This window comes from Gorilla gorilla, chromosome 20 (genome assembly GCF_029281585.2).
Source record: "Gorilla gorilla gorilla isolate KB3781 chromosome 20, NHGRI_mGorGor1-v2.1_pri, whole genome shotgun sequence".
Taxonomy (NCBI): domain Eukaryota; kingdom Metazoa; phylum Chordata; class Mammalia; order Primates; family Hominidae; genus Gorilla; species Gorilla gorilla.
In genome coordinates, this window is record NC_073244.2 from 53,903,502 (window position 1) to 53,919,361 (window position 15,860).

Sequence of the window (15,860 nt, forward strand, 5' to 3'; positions counted from 1 at the left end):
CCTGTGTGGCTGCAGGCTCTTAACAGGGAGGGCTGTTGGTTGTACCAGTCCTGTCGTGAGTTGTCATGGAGCGGCAGGCTTTCCATGAGGTGGGGGCAACAATTCCAGTACCACTGCCCCCAACTTCAGAGGAACCGCATAGGCCAGGTCCCTGACTTGCTGTGGACCAGATGGCCCCTCTCCAGTTTAGGAGCCTGTGTGCTCCGGGAGCCTCAATGCCTGCTGGCCCTGTTCTCAGCCATTGGACTGCGTGAGTTTGGGGAAGGCCTGAGGCAAGATGCCACCGGATGGTTTACCCTCACTGGCTCTGGGGTCATTCGTACTCAGGAAACAGGTCCCAAGAGGTCCTAGCCCAGAGGTGGCAGTGGGTGGGAGGGAGCCTAGCCTACCTGGAGTACCCTTGGTCCTCAGTGTGACCCCTGCTGCCCCCATGTGGCCTGGGCCTGCACTGCAACTGGGCTTGAAGGAATCTCCCCTGGGTGACACCCCTCCCGCTCAGCATGTGGACACAGTGCCCACCTGAGGTGACAAGATACCTACACCCTGTGTGGAGGGATGACAACTAGGAGTGGGAGGGTCAGGACGCCTCCACAGAAGTGGCGTCTAAGCTAGAGATGGAGCGGCAGGAAGTTCCAGCCAGGGCAACAGCATATGCACTGGGTCACTATGTTCCCAGAATTCTTGCTTGACCTTGGTCCTGTAGGATAGTGCTGGAAAGCTGGTCTTAACTAGTGTTTACTGATTGGTAACGCCTGCCTGAAGCACACTATTGTGATAGTGGAAATTAACCTAACCACAAAAATCACAGTGCCTTAATGGATCAGTGATACCTGCCCTGGGCAGAAATAGAACCACAGCCAGGCATGGTGGCTCATGTCTGTAATGCCAGCACCCTGGGAGGCCGAGGCAGGTGGATTGCTTGAGCTCAGGAGTCAGACCAGCCTGGGCAACATGGCAAAACCACTTCTCTACAAAAAATACAATAAGCTGGACGTAGTGGCACATGCTTATAGTAGCAGCTATTCAGGAGGCTGAGGTGGGTGGATCACTTGAGCCTGGGAGGTTGAAGTTGCAGTGGGCTGTGGTCTCACCACTGTACTCTAGCCTGGGTGACGGAGAGAGACCCTGTCTCACACAAAAAACCTTGCAGAACTGCAGGGTCACAGATCAGGATAAGGACTAATGGTGGTACCCAGATACCCAGACAGGTTCGACCATAAAGCAGGAAACAGCACACTGAGGAAGGAGAGTTTAATGTTGTGGGAAGGCAGCAGGATGCTTAGGGTGCAGGCTCCAGCAGGGGAGCACCTTGGCCCTGGTCTTGGGCCAGCAGACGCAGAAGCAGGGAGTGCAGAGCCCGGCAAACAGGTGTGTAGCCCAGGCGGCTCAGATGCAGGTAATCATACATGTCATGGTGGCTGATGGTGCCATCTGAGTGCACAAAGCCAGGGTCGGCATCTAGGAAGTGGGCCCGAGGGTGGCCAGCCAGTGCCACCCGTACCAGCTCGTTCACCTGTCGGTTCTTCTCCCGAAGTGGGTTGGGATGTTGGCCTCGCGGAAGCAGGCCCTGAGCAGGAACACGAGGCGTAGTAAGGAAACAAGCATTTGAGTATCTTGTTCTCTGTGCCAACCTGTCCTCCACCCACCACCATGAAGTTTCCAGCTGCAGAAAACACTAGGGATGGGCAAGTGGGGAGGGTGGGAGGGTAGTTCCTAAATATCACATCCTAGCCCTCATTTAGCAAGAGACTTCTGGATTTTAGCCTCTTTCCTTTTCTTTTCTTTTTTTTTTTTGAGACAGAGTCTTGCTCTGTCGCCCAGACTGGAGTGCAGTGGCGCGATCTCGACTCACTGCAAGCTCCGCCTCCCAGGTTCAGGCCATTCTCCTGCCTCAGCCTCCCAAGTAGCTGGGACTACGGGCACCCACCATCATGCCTGGCTAATTTTTTGTATTTTTATTAGAGACGGGGTTTCACCATGTTAGCCAGGATGGTCTCGATCTCCTGACTTCATGATCCGCCCGCCTCGGCCTCCTAAAGTGTTGGGATTACAGGCGTGAGCCACCGCGCCCAGCCTAGCCTCTTTCAAAGTATCACTTAGAAAAATGTTGACATTGGCTAGGTTCAGTGGCTCACGCCTGTAATCCCAGCATGATGGGAGGCAGAGCTGGATAGGTCGCTTGAGCCCAGGAGTTCGAGACCAACCTGGGCAACATGGTGAAACCCCATCTCTAACAAAAATACACAAAAATTAGTGGGACATGATGGCATGTGCCTGTAGTCCCAGCTACTCGGGAGGCTGACATGGGAGAATCACTTGAGCCCTGGAAGCAGAATTTGCAGTGAGCTGAGATCATGCCACCGCACTCCAGCCTGGGCAACAGAGCCAGATCCTGTCTCAAAAAATAAATAGGCCAAGGGAGGTTGCTCACGCCTGTAATCCCAGCACTTTGGGAGGCTGAGACGGGTGGATCACTTGAGGTCAGGAGTTTGAGACCAGCCCGGCCAAAATGGTGAAATGCCATCTCTACTAAAAATACAAAAATTAGCCAGGCGTGGTGGCACGCGCCTGCAGTCTCAGCTACTGTGGAGGCTGAGGCAGGAGAATCGCTTGAACCCAGGAGGAGGTTGTAGTGAGGCCAGATTGCGTCACTGCACTCTGGCCTGGCAACAGAGCAAGACTCTGTCCCCAAAAAAATAAATAAAAGATATCAACATCACGGTTTATGCCAAGGGATCAATCCCCTTTCAGAAGAGGAAATGTCCTAGCTACCTACAAGTGATGGAGCCTAGATTTACCCCAGGAATGCCTGACAACTTTTGGCCTATTCAAGGTTTTTTGAGGGTTTTTCTTTTGTTTTCTGGTGAGACAGGGTCTCTGTCACCCAGGCTGGAGTGCGGTAGCATGATCACAGCTGTTACCTTGAATTCCTGGGCTCAAGTGATCCTTCCCCTTTAGCCTCCCAAGTAGCTGGGGTTACAGGTTTTGTGCACCATCATACTCAGCTAATTCTTTTTTTTTTTGAGATGGAGTCTTGCTCTGTTGCCCAGGCTGGAGTGCAGTGGCGCAATCTCGGCTCACTGCAAGCTCCGCCCCCCCAGGTTCATGCCATTCTCCTGCCTCAGCCTCCCAAGTAGCTGGGACTACAGACGCCTGCCACCACGCCCGGCTAATTTTTTGTATTTTTAGTAGAAACAGGGTTTCACCTTGTTAGCCAGGATGGTCTTGATCTCCTGACCTCGTGATCCACCCTCTTCAGCCTCCCAAAGTGCTGGGATTATAGGTTTACAGGCGTGAGCCACCGCACCCGGCTTTTTTTTTTTTTTTTTTTTTTTTGAGACAGAGTTTCGCTCTTGTTGCCCAGGCTGGAGTGCAATGGTGCAATCTTGGCTCACCCCAACCTCCACCTCCTGGGTTCAAGCGATTCTCCTGCCTTAGCCTCCCAAGTAGCTGGGATTACAGGCATGTGCCACCACGCCCAGCTAATTTTGTATTTTTAGTAGAGATGGGGTTTCTCCACGTGTGGTCAGGCTGGTCTTGAACTCCCGACCTCAGGTGATCTGCTTGCCTCGGCCTCCCAAAGTGCTGGGATTACAGGCATGAGCCACTGCGCCCAGCCCATGCCCAACTAATTTTTTTTTTTTTTTGAGACGGAGTCTCCCTCTGTCGCCCAGGCTGGAGTGCAGTGGCACAGTATCAGCTCACTGCAAGCTCCGCCTCCCAGGTTCACACCATTCTCCTGCCTCAGCCTGCCAAGTTAGCTCGAACTACAGGTGCCCGCCACCACGCCCGGCTAATTTTTTTTTGTATTTTTAGTAGAAATGGGGTTTCACTGTGTTAGCCAGGATGGTCTTGATCTCCTGACCTCGTGATCCACCTGCCTCAGTCTCCCAAAGTGCTGGGATTACAGGCGTGAGCCACCGTGCCTGGCCTGTTTTTTAGTTTTTCAATACCCCCAAAGTCTTAAGCCATCCCTGGGCAAAAAAGGCTAATTGGTCTCTGAGCATATTCTCAACCACAGCCACTCTGAAGAGTATAGCAAGCTCCAACGTGAGATTCTGCCTAAAAGCCACTGCTCTATGTCAAGCTGCCTAGAACTGTGCCAACTGTGGCTATATCTGAGGGGGTCCCAGACCACTGCCATTCTTCCTTTCCCACTCTCCCAGCCTCTCACCAGCACCACAACCCGGGCCTGGGGCTGTCGCTCATTCACCAGTTGCACAATGGCCTTGATGCCACCAGTCACCTGCTCTGCTGTGTGTCCGTGGTTGTTGGTGCCCACCCAGACCACCACAATCTGTCGAAAAAGAGACATGAAGCAGCGGTGAGGGGGCAGCCAAAAGATGTTTTAGAGCCCCACCCAAGCCCCGCTCACCTTGGGCCGGATGTGTTCCAGCTCCCCATTCTCCAGCCGCCACAGTACATGCTGTGTGCCGTCACCACCGATGCCAAAGTTAAGTGCATGCAGAGGAGAGAAAAGCTCGCGCCAGATCTGTGGGCAAGAAGTGGTATGGGCACAAGGGCACTGTCCGCATGGACCATCCCCCTCTGTCCAGGTGTTAACCAAATGCCATTATGGAAGAACCTTACTTCATGGAAGCAGTCTTAAAATTTCACCTGGAGCAAACTCCAGCATGGCTGAACCTCACTTTATAGAAATCTATTAGAGTCTCTCACTTATTTTATTTTATATTTTTGAGACAGAGTTATTTTATTTTTGAGACAGAGTCTCACTGTGTCACCCAGGCTGGAGTGCAGTGGCACTATCTCGGCTCACTGCAACCTCCACCTCCCTAGTTCAAGTGATTCTCATGTCTCAGCCTCCCGAGCAGCTGGGACTACAGGTGTACGCCACCACGTCCAGCTAATTTTTTGTATTTTTAGTAGAGATGGGGTTTCACCATGTGGGCCAGACTGGTCTCGAACTCCTGACCTCAGGTGATCCACCTGCCTCGGCCTCCCAAAGTGTTGGGATTACAGGCGTGAGCCCATGGTGCCCAGCCTATTTATTTTTTGAGACGGAGTTTTGCTCTTGTCGCCCAGGCTGGAGTGCAGTAGTGCGATCTCGGCTCATTGCAATCTCTGCTTCCCAGGTTCAAGTGATTCTCCTGCCTCAGCCTCCCAAGTAGCTGGGACTATAGGCATGTGACACCATGCCCAGCTAATTTTTGTATTTTTAGTAGAGACAGGGTTTCGCCATGTTGGCCAGGGTGGTCTCGAACTCCTGGCCTCAGGTCATCCGCCTGCCTTGGCCTCCCAAAGTGCTGGGATTACAGGCGTAAGCCACCACACCCTGCCTAGAGTCTCTCACTTTAAACCAAGCCCCAGGCTCTGTTGCTCATGCTGAGGTGGGCGGACTGCTTGAGCCCAGGAGTTCAAGACCAACCTACACAACAGGGCAAAACCCCATCTCTACAAAAATTACAAAAATTAGCCAGGTGCATAGTGATGTGCACCTGTAGTCCCAGCTACTCGGGAGGCTGAGGTGGGAGGATCACTTGAGCCCAGGAGGCAGAGGTTGCAGTGAACAGAGATCATACCACTGCACGCCAGCCTGGGTGACAGAGCAAGACCCTGTCTCAAAAACCAACCAACCAACAAATAAAACAAACCAAGCCCCATAGAAGCGACTCACTTTATGAAAATCCAGTCTGCTTGAGCCATGCATTGAATCAATGGCATTACAGTTGAAACTTATTTTGATCAAACCCATTACAGTTGGACATGCTTCGTGGAAAGATATTATTATGATTGAGTCCTCTTTGTAGAGTGCCATTAGAGTTGACCTTCGCTTCCTGTAAAGTGACTATAGCTTTGTGTAAACCCAACAGGGCTGTGCACTACTTAAAGCAAACAAGAAAGAGCCTCACTTTAGGCAAGCCTATGGCAGGAAAGCCTCATTTTAGGTCTTAGTACATTATACACAAATCCAATCTGATAAAACCAAGGCATACATTTCTTTCTCAATAGAATGTTGCACCTTACACCAAGATTCTCAGAGCCTCGGGCTGCCTCAGGCCAATCTGGGTACTCCCATAATACCTCACCTGGCCTGGGTTCTGGTCCAGATGTGTCAGCATGGACACAGGGCTGGATGGGGCAGGGGGAGAGGGACTGCCCTCACCTCGCACTGGTGCATGAGCTGGACCAAGGAGTCCCCGATGAAGACGACTTCGGGTTCCTTATCTTTGCTGTCAGCCACGAACCGATGGTGCTGCGGGAGCGCGCGAGAGGGAGTCAATGGCACGCACGCTCCAAGGCCCGCCCCGCCCGCCCCGCCCGCCCCGCCCTGCTCCCTTAGGCAGCGCCTCCTCAACTGCCCTCAGTTTCCCAATCAGGTAGTGAGAGTGGCACGAACCAGCCGTTCTCCTGAGCCACCCCCCGCCCCCCGGACTCCTCAATATCCCAGGTGGGAACGCTCACCAGGGACATCCAGCGCCCGTCGCCCTGTACGTCCTGCACCGGCGTGGGCTTGCTGGCTGGGTTCTCCTCGCCACTCATCTTGGCGCCGCAGCTCCTGCAGGATGAGCGAGTCGGGTCGGCCCGAGAGTGTTCCGGACGGAGCTGGCTCCGCCACGCCCACTCCTACCCCTCGCGGCAACAAAGGACCGTCCCAACGCTAGCACACCCGCGGAGGACGAAGGCCGATACAGGGCGCCGCCTCCTCTCCAGGGACGGAAGCCTTCACTTAGGAGGTAGGTGGAATCAGGAACCTTCGCTTCCCCCACGACGGCCGCACAGTGGGCTCGCCCGGCGCTTCCCGCTCGGGCCGCTGACTCCCAGGCCGCGCACCCGGCACGGGGTGGGGGGAGGGAGAGGCGAGACCATCTAGCTCCCGAGGCGGGGAGGAGGGAGAAACCACCCACCGGTCACGGGGAGGGGCGAACTACCTGAAGAGTCGAGAGTGGGCGGGGAAAATCTAGCCCTCTGTCTAGCAAATGGGAAGAAACCATTTGCTGTACAGAGCGAAATGTGCGGAAGGGACCACCTACTGTTGCGGGGTGGGGGTGACCCATTCACGTGGTGGGGGGAGGGGAGCGAGTGGACGAGTCCATTCTTATATTCCCTTGAAGGGGTGGCTCGAATGCACCTGGCTGGGGGGGACGCTCCCATTTTCTACTGATGTGGGGGACAGAAAAGGAAGATGACAAAATGTGAAAATTCGAGGCTCCCTTTTAAGGAGCCACTCTAAGGCCGCGCCAGGGCTTTAGTGAGCCTATCTACTCGTGGGCTTCCCCTACTCAAAACACCGTGTGTGTGTGTGTGTGTGTGTGTGTGTGTGTTGAAATCTAAAGTACATATCTTTGCATTCAAGACATCACAGGACCCCTACTCAAAACACCGTGTGTGTGTGCGCGCGCGTGGCATAACATATAAACTACATATCTTTGCATTCAAGACACCATAGGACCTGCGTGGAGGGTAGAAGAAGGTGCAGAAAGAGAAAGGAAATTAGAGACGCCTCCAGGGCTCAGGTCCAGTCTGGCGTCCCTCCGGCAGATCATCTTGCAGATCTGCAGCCTCTACACTCTCTCTAAACCCACAGGCCAACTGGGTATGTCTGAGCTCTGAAACCTACATCCATAGCCAAGGCCACCTAGGGTCGCGCCTCTCCCCCAACGCTGCCCCAAATTAATCTCAGACCTCAGTGTCTTCTCAGATCTCCCTCTTCTCTGGGACCAGGTGGGGGGCCCACTTCATGCTAAACGTCCTGGTCATGTTCTTGTAGCCTCACTCCAGGTGGGACCTTCCCATGTATTCATTCCTTCGAGGTGGATTGATACTGAGACAGAGATGAGTGTTATTCATTGTGTTTATGTTCTTTTTCAATCCACTTCCCTGGAACGGGGCCGGGCACACAGTGGTTATTCCACAAGTGCTTGCTGAATGAGTAGTAAATGAGTGGGTCAGCTCCTGACCTTGTCCCAATGTGTTTAGGGAGACAGATCCAGACACAGAGGTGTAGGGGTGTCAAAGTTGTGTTTGAGGGAGAGACAGGGACCTCTGGGGAGGAAGAGGAGAAGGACTCTGAGGACTATGGGTTTCCTAGGAGTAGTATCTCAGCTGGGTCTGAAAGATAATGAAGAATGGGCAAGCAGAAAGAAAAGACACAGGTAATCACTTTCTTATTAGGTGTGGGGAATATCGTGGAATAGCTTGATTTTAAAGTCTGAGGGAGGCCAGCGTGGAGGCTCACGCCTGTAATCCCAGCACTTTGGGAGGCTGACATGGTTGGATCACTTGAGGTCAACCAGCCTGGCCAACATGGCGAAACCACGTGTCTACTAAATATACAAAAAAAAAAAAAATTAGCTAGGCATGGCGGCACACGCCTGTAGTCCCAGCTACTTGGGAAGGCTGAGGCAGGAGAATTGCTTGAGTCTGGGAGGCAGAGGTTGCAGTGAGCTGAGATCGCGCCACCGCAGCCCAGCCTGGACGACAGTGGCCCAGCTTGGGTGACACAGCGAGACTCTGTCTTAATTACAAAAATAAACAAACAAATAAAGTCTGAGGGAGCCAGGTGCAGTGATGCATGCCTGTAGTCCCAGCTACTGGGGAGGCTGAGGTGCGAGGATCGCTTGAACCCAGAAGTTTGAGACCAGCCGGGGTAACATAGTGAGACCCTGTCTAAAAAAAAAAAAAAAAAAGGCCGGGCCCGGTGGCTCACGCCTGTAATCCCAGCACTTTGGGAGGCCGAGGTGGGCGGATCATGAGGTCAGGAGATCGAGACCATCCTGGCTAACACGGTGAAACCCCGTCTCTACTAAAAATACAAAAAATTAGCTGCGCGTGGTGGCAGGCGCCTGTAGTCCCAGCTACTCGGGAGGCTGAGGCAGGAGAATTGCGTGAACCTGGGAGGCAGAGCTTGCAGTGAGCCGAGATGGCACCACTGCACTTCAGCCTGGGAGACAGAGCGAGACGCTGTCTCAAAAAAAAAAAAAAAAAAGGCAAGTGCCTGTAGTCCCAGTTAGTTGGGAGGCTGAGGCAGGAGGATAGCTTGAGCCTGGGAGATGAGGTGGCAGTGGGCCATGATAGTGTCACTGCACTCCAGGTTGGGTGACAGAGTGAGTCCCTGTCTCCAAAAAAGAAGTCATAATCAGCTAGGCACGGTGGCTCACTCCTATAATCCCAGCACTTTGGGAGGCTGAGGTGGGCAGATCACTTGGCGTCAGGAGTTCAAGACCAGTCTGACCAACATAGCAAAACCCCATCTCTATTAAAAAATACAAAGATTAGCTGGGCAAGGTGGTCTGCGCCTGTAGTCCCAGCTACCTGGGAGGCTGAGGCAAGAGAATCGCTTGAACCCGGGAGGTGGAGGTTGCAGTGAGTTCAGACTGTGCCACTGCACTCCAGCCTCGGTGACAGATTTAAATTCCATCTCAAAAAGAAAAGGAAAGAAAAGAAAAGAAAAAAAAAGTCATAATTATGCCTTCAAGTCAGTGATATAATAAGAGAGAATTTTTTTTTTTTTTTTTTTGATAGAGTCTTGCTCTGTCGCCTAGGCTGGACTGCAATGACGTGATCTCGGCTCACTGCAACCTCTGCCTCCCAGGTTCAAGTGATTCTCCTGCCTCAGACTCCTGAGTAGCTGGGACTACAGGCGTGTGCCACCATGCCCAGCTAATTTTTTGTATTTTTAATAGAGAAGAGGTTTCACTGTGTTAGCCAGGATGGTCTCGATCTCCTGACCTCATGATCTACCTGCCTTGGCCTCCCAAAGTGCTGGGATTACAGGCGTGAGCCACCATACCCAACCGAGAAAAAAATTTTTTAAAATAAAGTCTTAGAGGATAAGTTGGAGCAGTTCCTGAAGCAAAGCTTAGTGAGAAACAAAGCTTCCAGGCATTCTTCATTCACCAGGCCCATTTCAAGCTAGACATATTGGTCTAGTTTATCCTTCTAGCAACCAAATGACGAAGGTAGTTTTATTACCAACCCAATTTTACGGGTCAGAAAACTAAGTCTGACCAGTTACAAACATTTCCAAGGTCACACAGCCCAGTTGTGCCATTTTGGGCATTTAAACCAAGCCTAGCTATGAATCACAACACTACACTAACTTTTTTTTGAGATGGAGTCTTACTCTGTCACCCAGGCTGGAATGCAGTGGTGTGATCTCGGCTCACTGCATCCTCCACTTCCCAGGTTCAAGCAATTCTCCTGCCCCAGCCTGCTGAGTCGCTGAATATACAGTCGTGAGCCAATGTGCCTGGCCTAATTTTTGTTCTTTTACAGGGTCTTGCCGTCTCCCTCAGGCGGGCGTGATCATGGCTCACTGCTGCCTCCACCTCCTAGGCTTAAGTGATCCTCCTGCATCAGCCTCCCAAGTAGCTGGGCCCACAGGCAAGAGCCACTGCGCCCAACTTATTTGTTTATTTAGAGACGGAGTCTCGCTCTGTCGCCCAGGCTGAAATGCATCTCGGCTCACTGCAAGCTCCGCCTCCCGAGTTCACGCCATTCTCCTGCCTCAGCCTCCCGAGTAGTTAGGACTACAGGCGCCCGCCACCACGCCCGGCTAATTTTTTGTATTTTTAGTAGAGACGGGGTTTCACCGTGTTAGCCAGGATGGTCTCGATCTCCTGACCTTGTGATCCGCCCACCTCGGCCTCCCAAAGTGCTGGGATTACAGGCGTGAGCCACCACGCCCAAAGCTAATTTATTTTTTGTAGTGAGGGTCTCCCTATGTTGTCCAGGGTGGTCTTGAACTCTTGGGCTCAAGCCAGCCTCCTGCCTCTGCCTCCCAAAGTGCTGGGATTACAGACGTGAGCCACCACGCCCGGCCAGCTATATAAGTTTTCTAGGGATTATGTCTGTGGCTGCTTGGGGGACAGCTGTGCATGGGGGCTACCATGACCCTTCTTCCCTTTGGCACGCCTGGTCTCAACTAGCCCTCGAAAGACCGCTGATAGCTATCTGAACCAATCAGCATTCAGGAAGGGGGCGGACCTAGTGAACCTCACAGCCAATTGAGGGCTGGGAGGTGCTGAGACCAAGAAAGGGAGATTTCTGAAATTGAGGCTGGGAGGGGAGGGGCTATAACCGGCGCTTCCCTGGCACGCGCCTCTAGGTTTCCGTCTTCTCAGAGCCACGAAGCCAAAGGGCATGGAAAGGGCACGCGCATGCGTGTGGGGGAGCCCGAGGCCCGGAACAGCGCCAGGTGACTTCGAGAGCTGGGGTCACCGCGGAAAAGAAGCCATTGCGCCCCACAGCTACGTGAAGTGGGAAGTGCCGGGGTTCGTTGGGGCGAGAGAGGTGCCCTTCCCCCACCCTGCTCCTACCAACCGTACCCCACTCCCTTCACTCTGCCCACCCTGCCCTACCGCGGCTGGCCACCATGCTTCCTCTCCTGCCCTAGGCCCTTCCTTTGTGATCAGGCCCTGTCCCTGATCGCGCCTCTGTCTCCCTTCCTGTTCTCTCGAGGTTTTCTCAGGCTTTCCAGACTTCTCATGCTGCTCTCCCTCTCCTGCTTTTCTTTCTCTACCATCTCTTTCCACTTTCTGCATTCCCCTGTACCTCGTCTACCCCTGGATTTCTCCGTCCAGAATCACTTTCTGGTCCCCCAAATCCCTCCAATCTCATGACCCCTTCACCACCCTCCATCTTTTGTTGTTGTTGTTGTTGTTGTTTTGTTGTTGTTGAGACAGAGTCTCGTTGTGTCCCCCAGGCTGGAGTGCAGTGGCGCGATCTCGGCTCACTGCAACCTCCGCCTCCCGATTTCAAGCGATTCTCCTGCCTCAGCCTCTTGAGTAGGTGCGATTACAGACATTCACCACCACGCCGGCTAATTTTTGTATTTTTAGTAGAGGCGAGGTTTCACATGTTGCCCAGGCTGGTCTCGAACTCCTGACCTCAAATGATCCACCCACCTCGGCCTCCCAAAGTGCTGGGACTACAGGCGTGAGCCACTGCGCCTGGCCCCCACCCTCCATCTTTTTTTTTTTTTTTTTTTTGAGATGGAGTCTCGCTCGGTCATCCAGGCTGGAGGGCAGTGGCGCGATCTCGGCTCACTGCAAGCTCCGCCTCCTGGGTTCACGCCATTCTCCTGCCTCAGCCTCCCGAGTAGCTGGGACTACAGGCGCCCGCCACCGCACCCGGCTAATTTTTGGTATTTTTAGTAGAGATGGGATTTCACCGTGTTAGCCAGGATGGTCTCCGTCTCCTGACCTGGTGATCCGCCCACCTCGGCCTCCCAAAGTGCTGGGATTACAGGTGTGAGTCACCGCGCCCGGCTCACCCTCCATCTTTTAACTGTTTCCCCATGTCCCTGTTCCTAATAGCCTCTCTCTATTTCCTGACTTATCTTCCCATTAGCTGTGACTCCTTCGACTTCATCTTACCCCTGTGATTCCTTATCTGACCAAACCTTTTCCAATCTCTCTCTGCTCACTTATTTTCTCTCATCTTCTCTCTCTCTTTTAAGAGACAAGGTCTCACTCTCTTGCCCAGGCTGGGGCACAGTGATGCAATCATAGCTCAGAGTAACCTCCAACTCCTGGGCTCAAGTGATCCTCCTACCTCAGCTTCCCTAGCAGCTGGGACTACAGGTGTGGCCCACCGAATCCAGCTTTTTTTTTTTTTTTTTTTTGAGATGGAGTCTCACTCTGTCACTCAGGTTAAAGCGCAGTGGCGCAATCTCGGCTTACTGCAACCTCCGTCTCCTGGGTTCAAGCGATTCTCCTGCCTCAGCCTCCAGAGTAGCTGGGATTACAGGCGCGCACCATCACATGCAGCTAATTTTTGTATTTTTAGTAGAGACAGGATTTCGGCATGTTGGCCAGGCTGGTCTCGAACTCCTGGCCTCAAGTGATCTGCTCGCCTTGGCCTCCCAAAGTGCTGGGATTACAGGCATGAGCCACCACACCTGGCATCATCCAGCTAATTTTTATTTTTATTTTTTGTAGAGATGAGGGTCTCACTTTGCTGCTCAGGTTGGTCTTGAATTCCTAGCCTCAAGCGATACTCCCGCCTCAGCCTCCCAAAGTGCTAGGATTACAGATTTGAGCCACCATGCCTGGCCTCATCTGGTCATTCTAAATAGTATTCCCACCGCACCCCAAAACATCTCCCTATTCACTTGTTTTGTTTTGTTTTGTTTTTGAGATGGAGTCTCACTCTATTGCCCAGACTGAAGTGCAGTGGCACAATCTTGACTCACTGCAACTTCTGCCTTCTGGGTTCAAGCGATTCTCCTGCCTCAGCCTCCTGCCTCAGCCTCCTGAGTAGCTGGGATTACAGGCGTGCACCACCACGCCCAGCTAATTTTTTTTTTTTTTTTTGAGGTGGAGTCTTGCTCTGTTGCCCAGGCTGGAGTGCAATGGCATGATCTCAGCTCACCGCAACCTCCACCTCCTGGGTTCAAGTGATTCTCCTGCCTCAGCCTCCTGAGTAGCTGGAATTACAGGTGCATGCCACCACATCTGGCTAATTTTTGTATTTTTAGTAGAGACGGGGTTTCGGCATGTTGGCCAGGCTGGTCTCGAACTCCTGACCTCAGGTGATCCACCTGCCTTGGCCTCCCAAAGTACTAGGATTATAGGTATGGGCCACTGCGGCTGGCCAATTTTTGTATTTTCAGTAAAGACAGGGTTTTGCCATGTTGGCTAGGCTGGTCTAAAGTGACCTGGCCTAAGTGATCCGCCTGCCTTGGCCTACCCCAGTGTTGGTATTACAGGCATAAGCCACCGCGCCCAGCCCTCCCTATTCACTTTGCTACTCCCCTTGACTTATCTGCATGCTGATGGCCACCCTATCTTTATATTCCAGGACACCATGGATACCCAGGGACCAGTCTCCCAGCCTTTTCAGCAGCCTGAGAAACCTGGTCGTGTCCGTCGTCGGAAGACTAGGCGGGAACGTAACAAGGCCCTGGTGGGCAGCCGCCGGCCATTAGCCCACCACGATCCTCCTGTGGCCATTCGGGATCCACCTGTGGTCCCTACTGCCTCCAAGCTCGTGGTCATAACCCAGGGCCGGCTGAGCCGGGAGCACCGGGGTCTCTTCAACCACGAGGTGAAATCCCTAGATGTTGCAAGGCTGCTTAGCAGTGGGACCCTGGTGCCAGGCAGCCCCACACTCCCCGCCAAGCCCTCCCCAAGCCCAGGCAGGGCCCAGGAACCAGCCCCGCAGTCCAGGGACAAAGAGAACCAGGTGCCTGGAGGTTCGGGCCCAGGCCCACCCAGTTCCCCAGAGTTGTCTGGCGTGGGGCAGCTGCTGGCAGAGCTGCAGTGTCAGCTGAGTTTGCCACAGGCCTTCCCCCGGAGGAACCTGATTCAGGATGCCAGGGATGCCATCGTGCACACCTTGCAGGCCTGTCATGGTTGTGTGCCTGACCTTGCCCTGGTGCTTCAGGGCTGCCAGCCACCCTTGCCAGGTGAGCATCCCTCCTGCCCCTGTACTCCCTTTTCCTTTGTCGGCTCTAGCTCAGCTAGCCTCTATGCTTCTTTCCTCTGTGCCAGGGGCCAAGCCTGGGGTCTCTGAGAGAAAGATGACACCCTTCTGGATTAATAGCCCTGATCAAGTCCCAGAGCAGGAGAGGCAAAGGAAGCAACAAGGGACAAAGGAGTTCACCTTCCCCATGCCCTACACCTCCAGCATGCCCACTGCACACAGGGGGAGTCTGGCACCGCCAAGAGGTCCCTGGCCACCACACTTTCCCTCACTGTCTTCGCCATCTGGAACAGCCTGGGGTCCCCCAACAGCGTTTGACTTGTTAAAAAGCATCTGGCTGGTAGCCACGCCACCCCCTCCTCGGCCCTGGGGGGTTGGCCTCCCTCAGCCCCTGCCTCAGCCTTCATCACCCCTGTTGCCCCGAACCTCTGTCCTGGACTGGAGCCCCAGCCCCCCTTCCCCACTGCCCAGCCTCTCCTGGGTAGTGGCCCAGAGCAGTCCGGAAGCCTGGTCTTTTCCACCCATGAGACTGTACTGAGGAGAGGCTGAGGCTAGGGCTGGGGACAGATATCTTGTACTCCCAGTGACCTCAATAAAGTACTTTTCATGGTCCTCTTGATTTTCAGTGAGTTGCTGACTCAGAAGAGCAGCTTTTCTTAGCTCTGAGTTCTAGGTCCAAGATGGAGGGGAAGGTACTGTTGCTTGTTACCTTCATAGGGCCTGAGGAGCCAGCATGGTGGGGAAAATTGGGACTTCAATTAGTCCAACACATAATGCCCACTGTGGCTAACTGTGTACCTGACCCTGAGCTCTGGTGATGCTGGGGCTCCAGAGTGAGTGAGACAAAGTCCTTGTCCTCATGAGGCTCCCAGTTTGGTGGTCGGCACACACAACCCCAGCTCCAATGGTTGTGTCTAGGAGAGCAAGAGAGGTGCAGGGGCTGGGGCAGTCCAAGGAGGGAGTGATGGCTGCCCTAGTGAGGAGGGAATTCTTCGTAGAAGAGCTGTGTTTTTATTTCTTTCTTTCTCTCTTTCTTTCTTTCTTTTCTTTCTTTCTTTCTTTCTTTCTTTCTTTCTTTCTTTCTTTCTTTCTTTCTTTCTTTCTTTCCTTCCTTCCTTCCTTCCTTCCTTCCTTCCTTCCTTTCCTTCTCTCTTTCTTTCTTTCCTTTTCTTTTCTTTTTTTTTTGGAGACAGAGTCTTGTTTTCTTGCCCAGGCTAGAGTGCAATGGCACAATCTTGGCTCACTGCAACCTCCGCTACCCAGGTTCAAGCGATTCTCCTGCCTCAGCCTCCCGAGGAGCTCAGATTACAGGTGTGTGCCACCATACACGGCTAATTTTTGTATTTTAAGCAGAGATGGGGTTTCGCCATGTTGGCCAGGCTGGTCTCGAACTCCTGGTCTCAAGTGATCCTCCTACCTTGGCCTCCCAAAGAGCTGCAATTACAGGCATGAGCCACCGTGCCCTGCCAACC

General features: G+C 53.3%; 2 protein-coding genes across 7 annotated transcripts; one reads left to right on the plus strand and one right to left on the minus strand.

Annotated features, from left to right (window-relative positions):
• Positions 1–1,236: 1,236 nt before the first annotated feature.
• Positions 1,237–6,511, minus strand: PAFAH1B3 (platelet activating factor acetylhydrolase 1b catalytic subunit 3). Its single transcript, XM_004060840.4, has 5 exons — positions 6,424–6,511; positions 6,125–6,214; positions 4,376–4,492; positions 4,175–4,297; positions 1,237–1,567 (listed from the first exon to the last, which is right to left on the minus strand). The coding sequence occupies exons 1-5, from the start codon at positions 6,499–6,501 to the stop codon at positions 1,280–1,282; spliced, it is 696 nt and encodes a 231-aa protein (XP_004060888.1). The 5' UTR covers positions 6,502–6,511; the 3' UTR covers positions 1,237–1,279.
• Positions 6,512–6,514: 3 nt separating this feature from the next.
• On the plus strand, positions 6,515–15,007 carry PRR19 (proline rich 19). 6 transcript variants are annotated; one of them, XM_055369575.2, is made up of 5 exons: positions 6,515–6,695; positions 7,400–7,555; positions 11,069–11,253; positions 13,765–14,371; positions 14,457–15,007. In XM_055369575.2, the coding sequence occupies exons 3-5, from the start codon at positions 11,104–11,106 to the stop codon at positions 14,924–14,926; spliced, it is 1,227 nt and encodes a 408-aa protein (XP_055225550.1). In that variant the 5' UTR covers positions 6,515–6,695; positions 7,400–7,555; positions 11,069–11,103; the 3' UTR covers positions 14,927–15,007. The 6 variants fall into 6 exon arrangements, with proteins under 6 accessions (XP_055225550.1, XP_055225551.1, XP_018870294.1 ...); XM_055369576.2 differs by having other exon boundaries at positions 11,085–11,253; XM_019014749.3 differs by lacking the exon at positions 7,400–7,555.
• Positions 15,008–15,860: the final 853 nt, after the last annotated feature.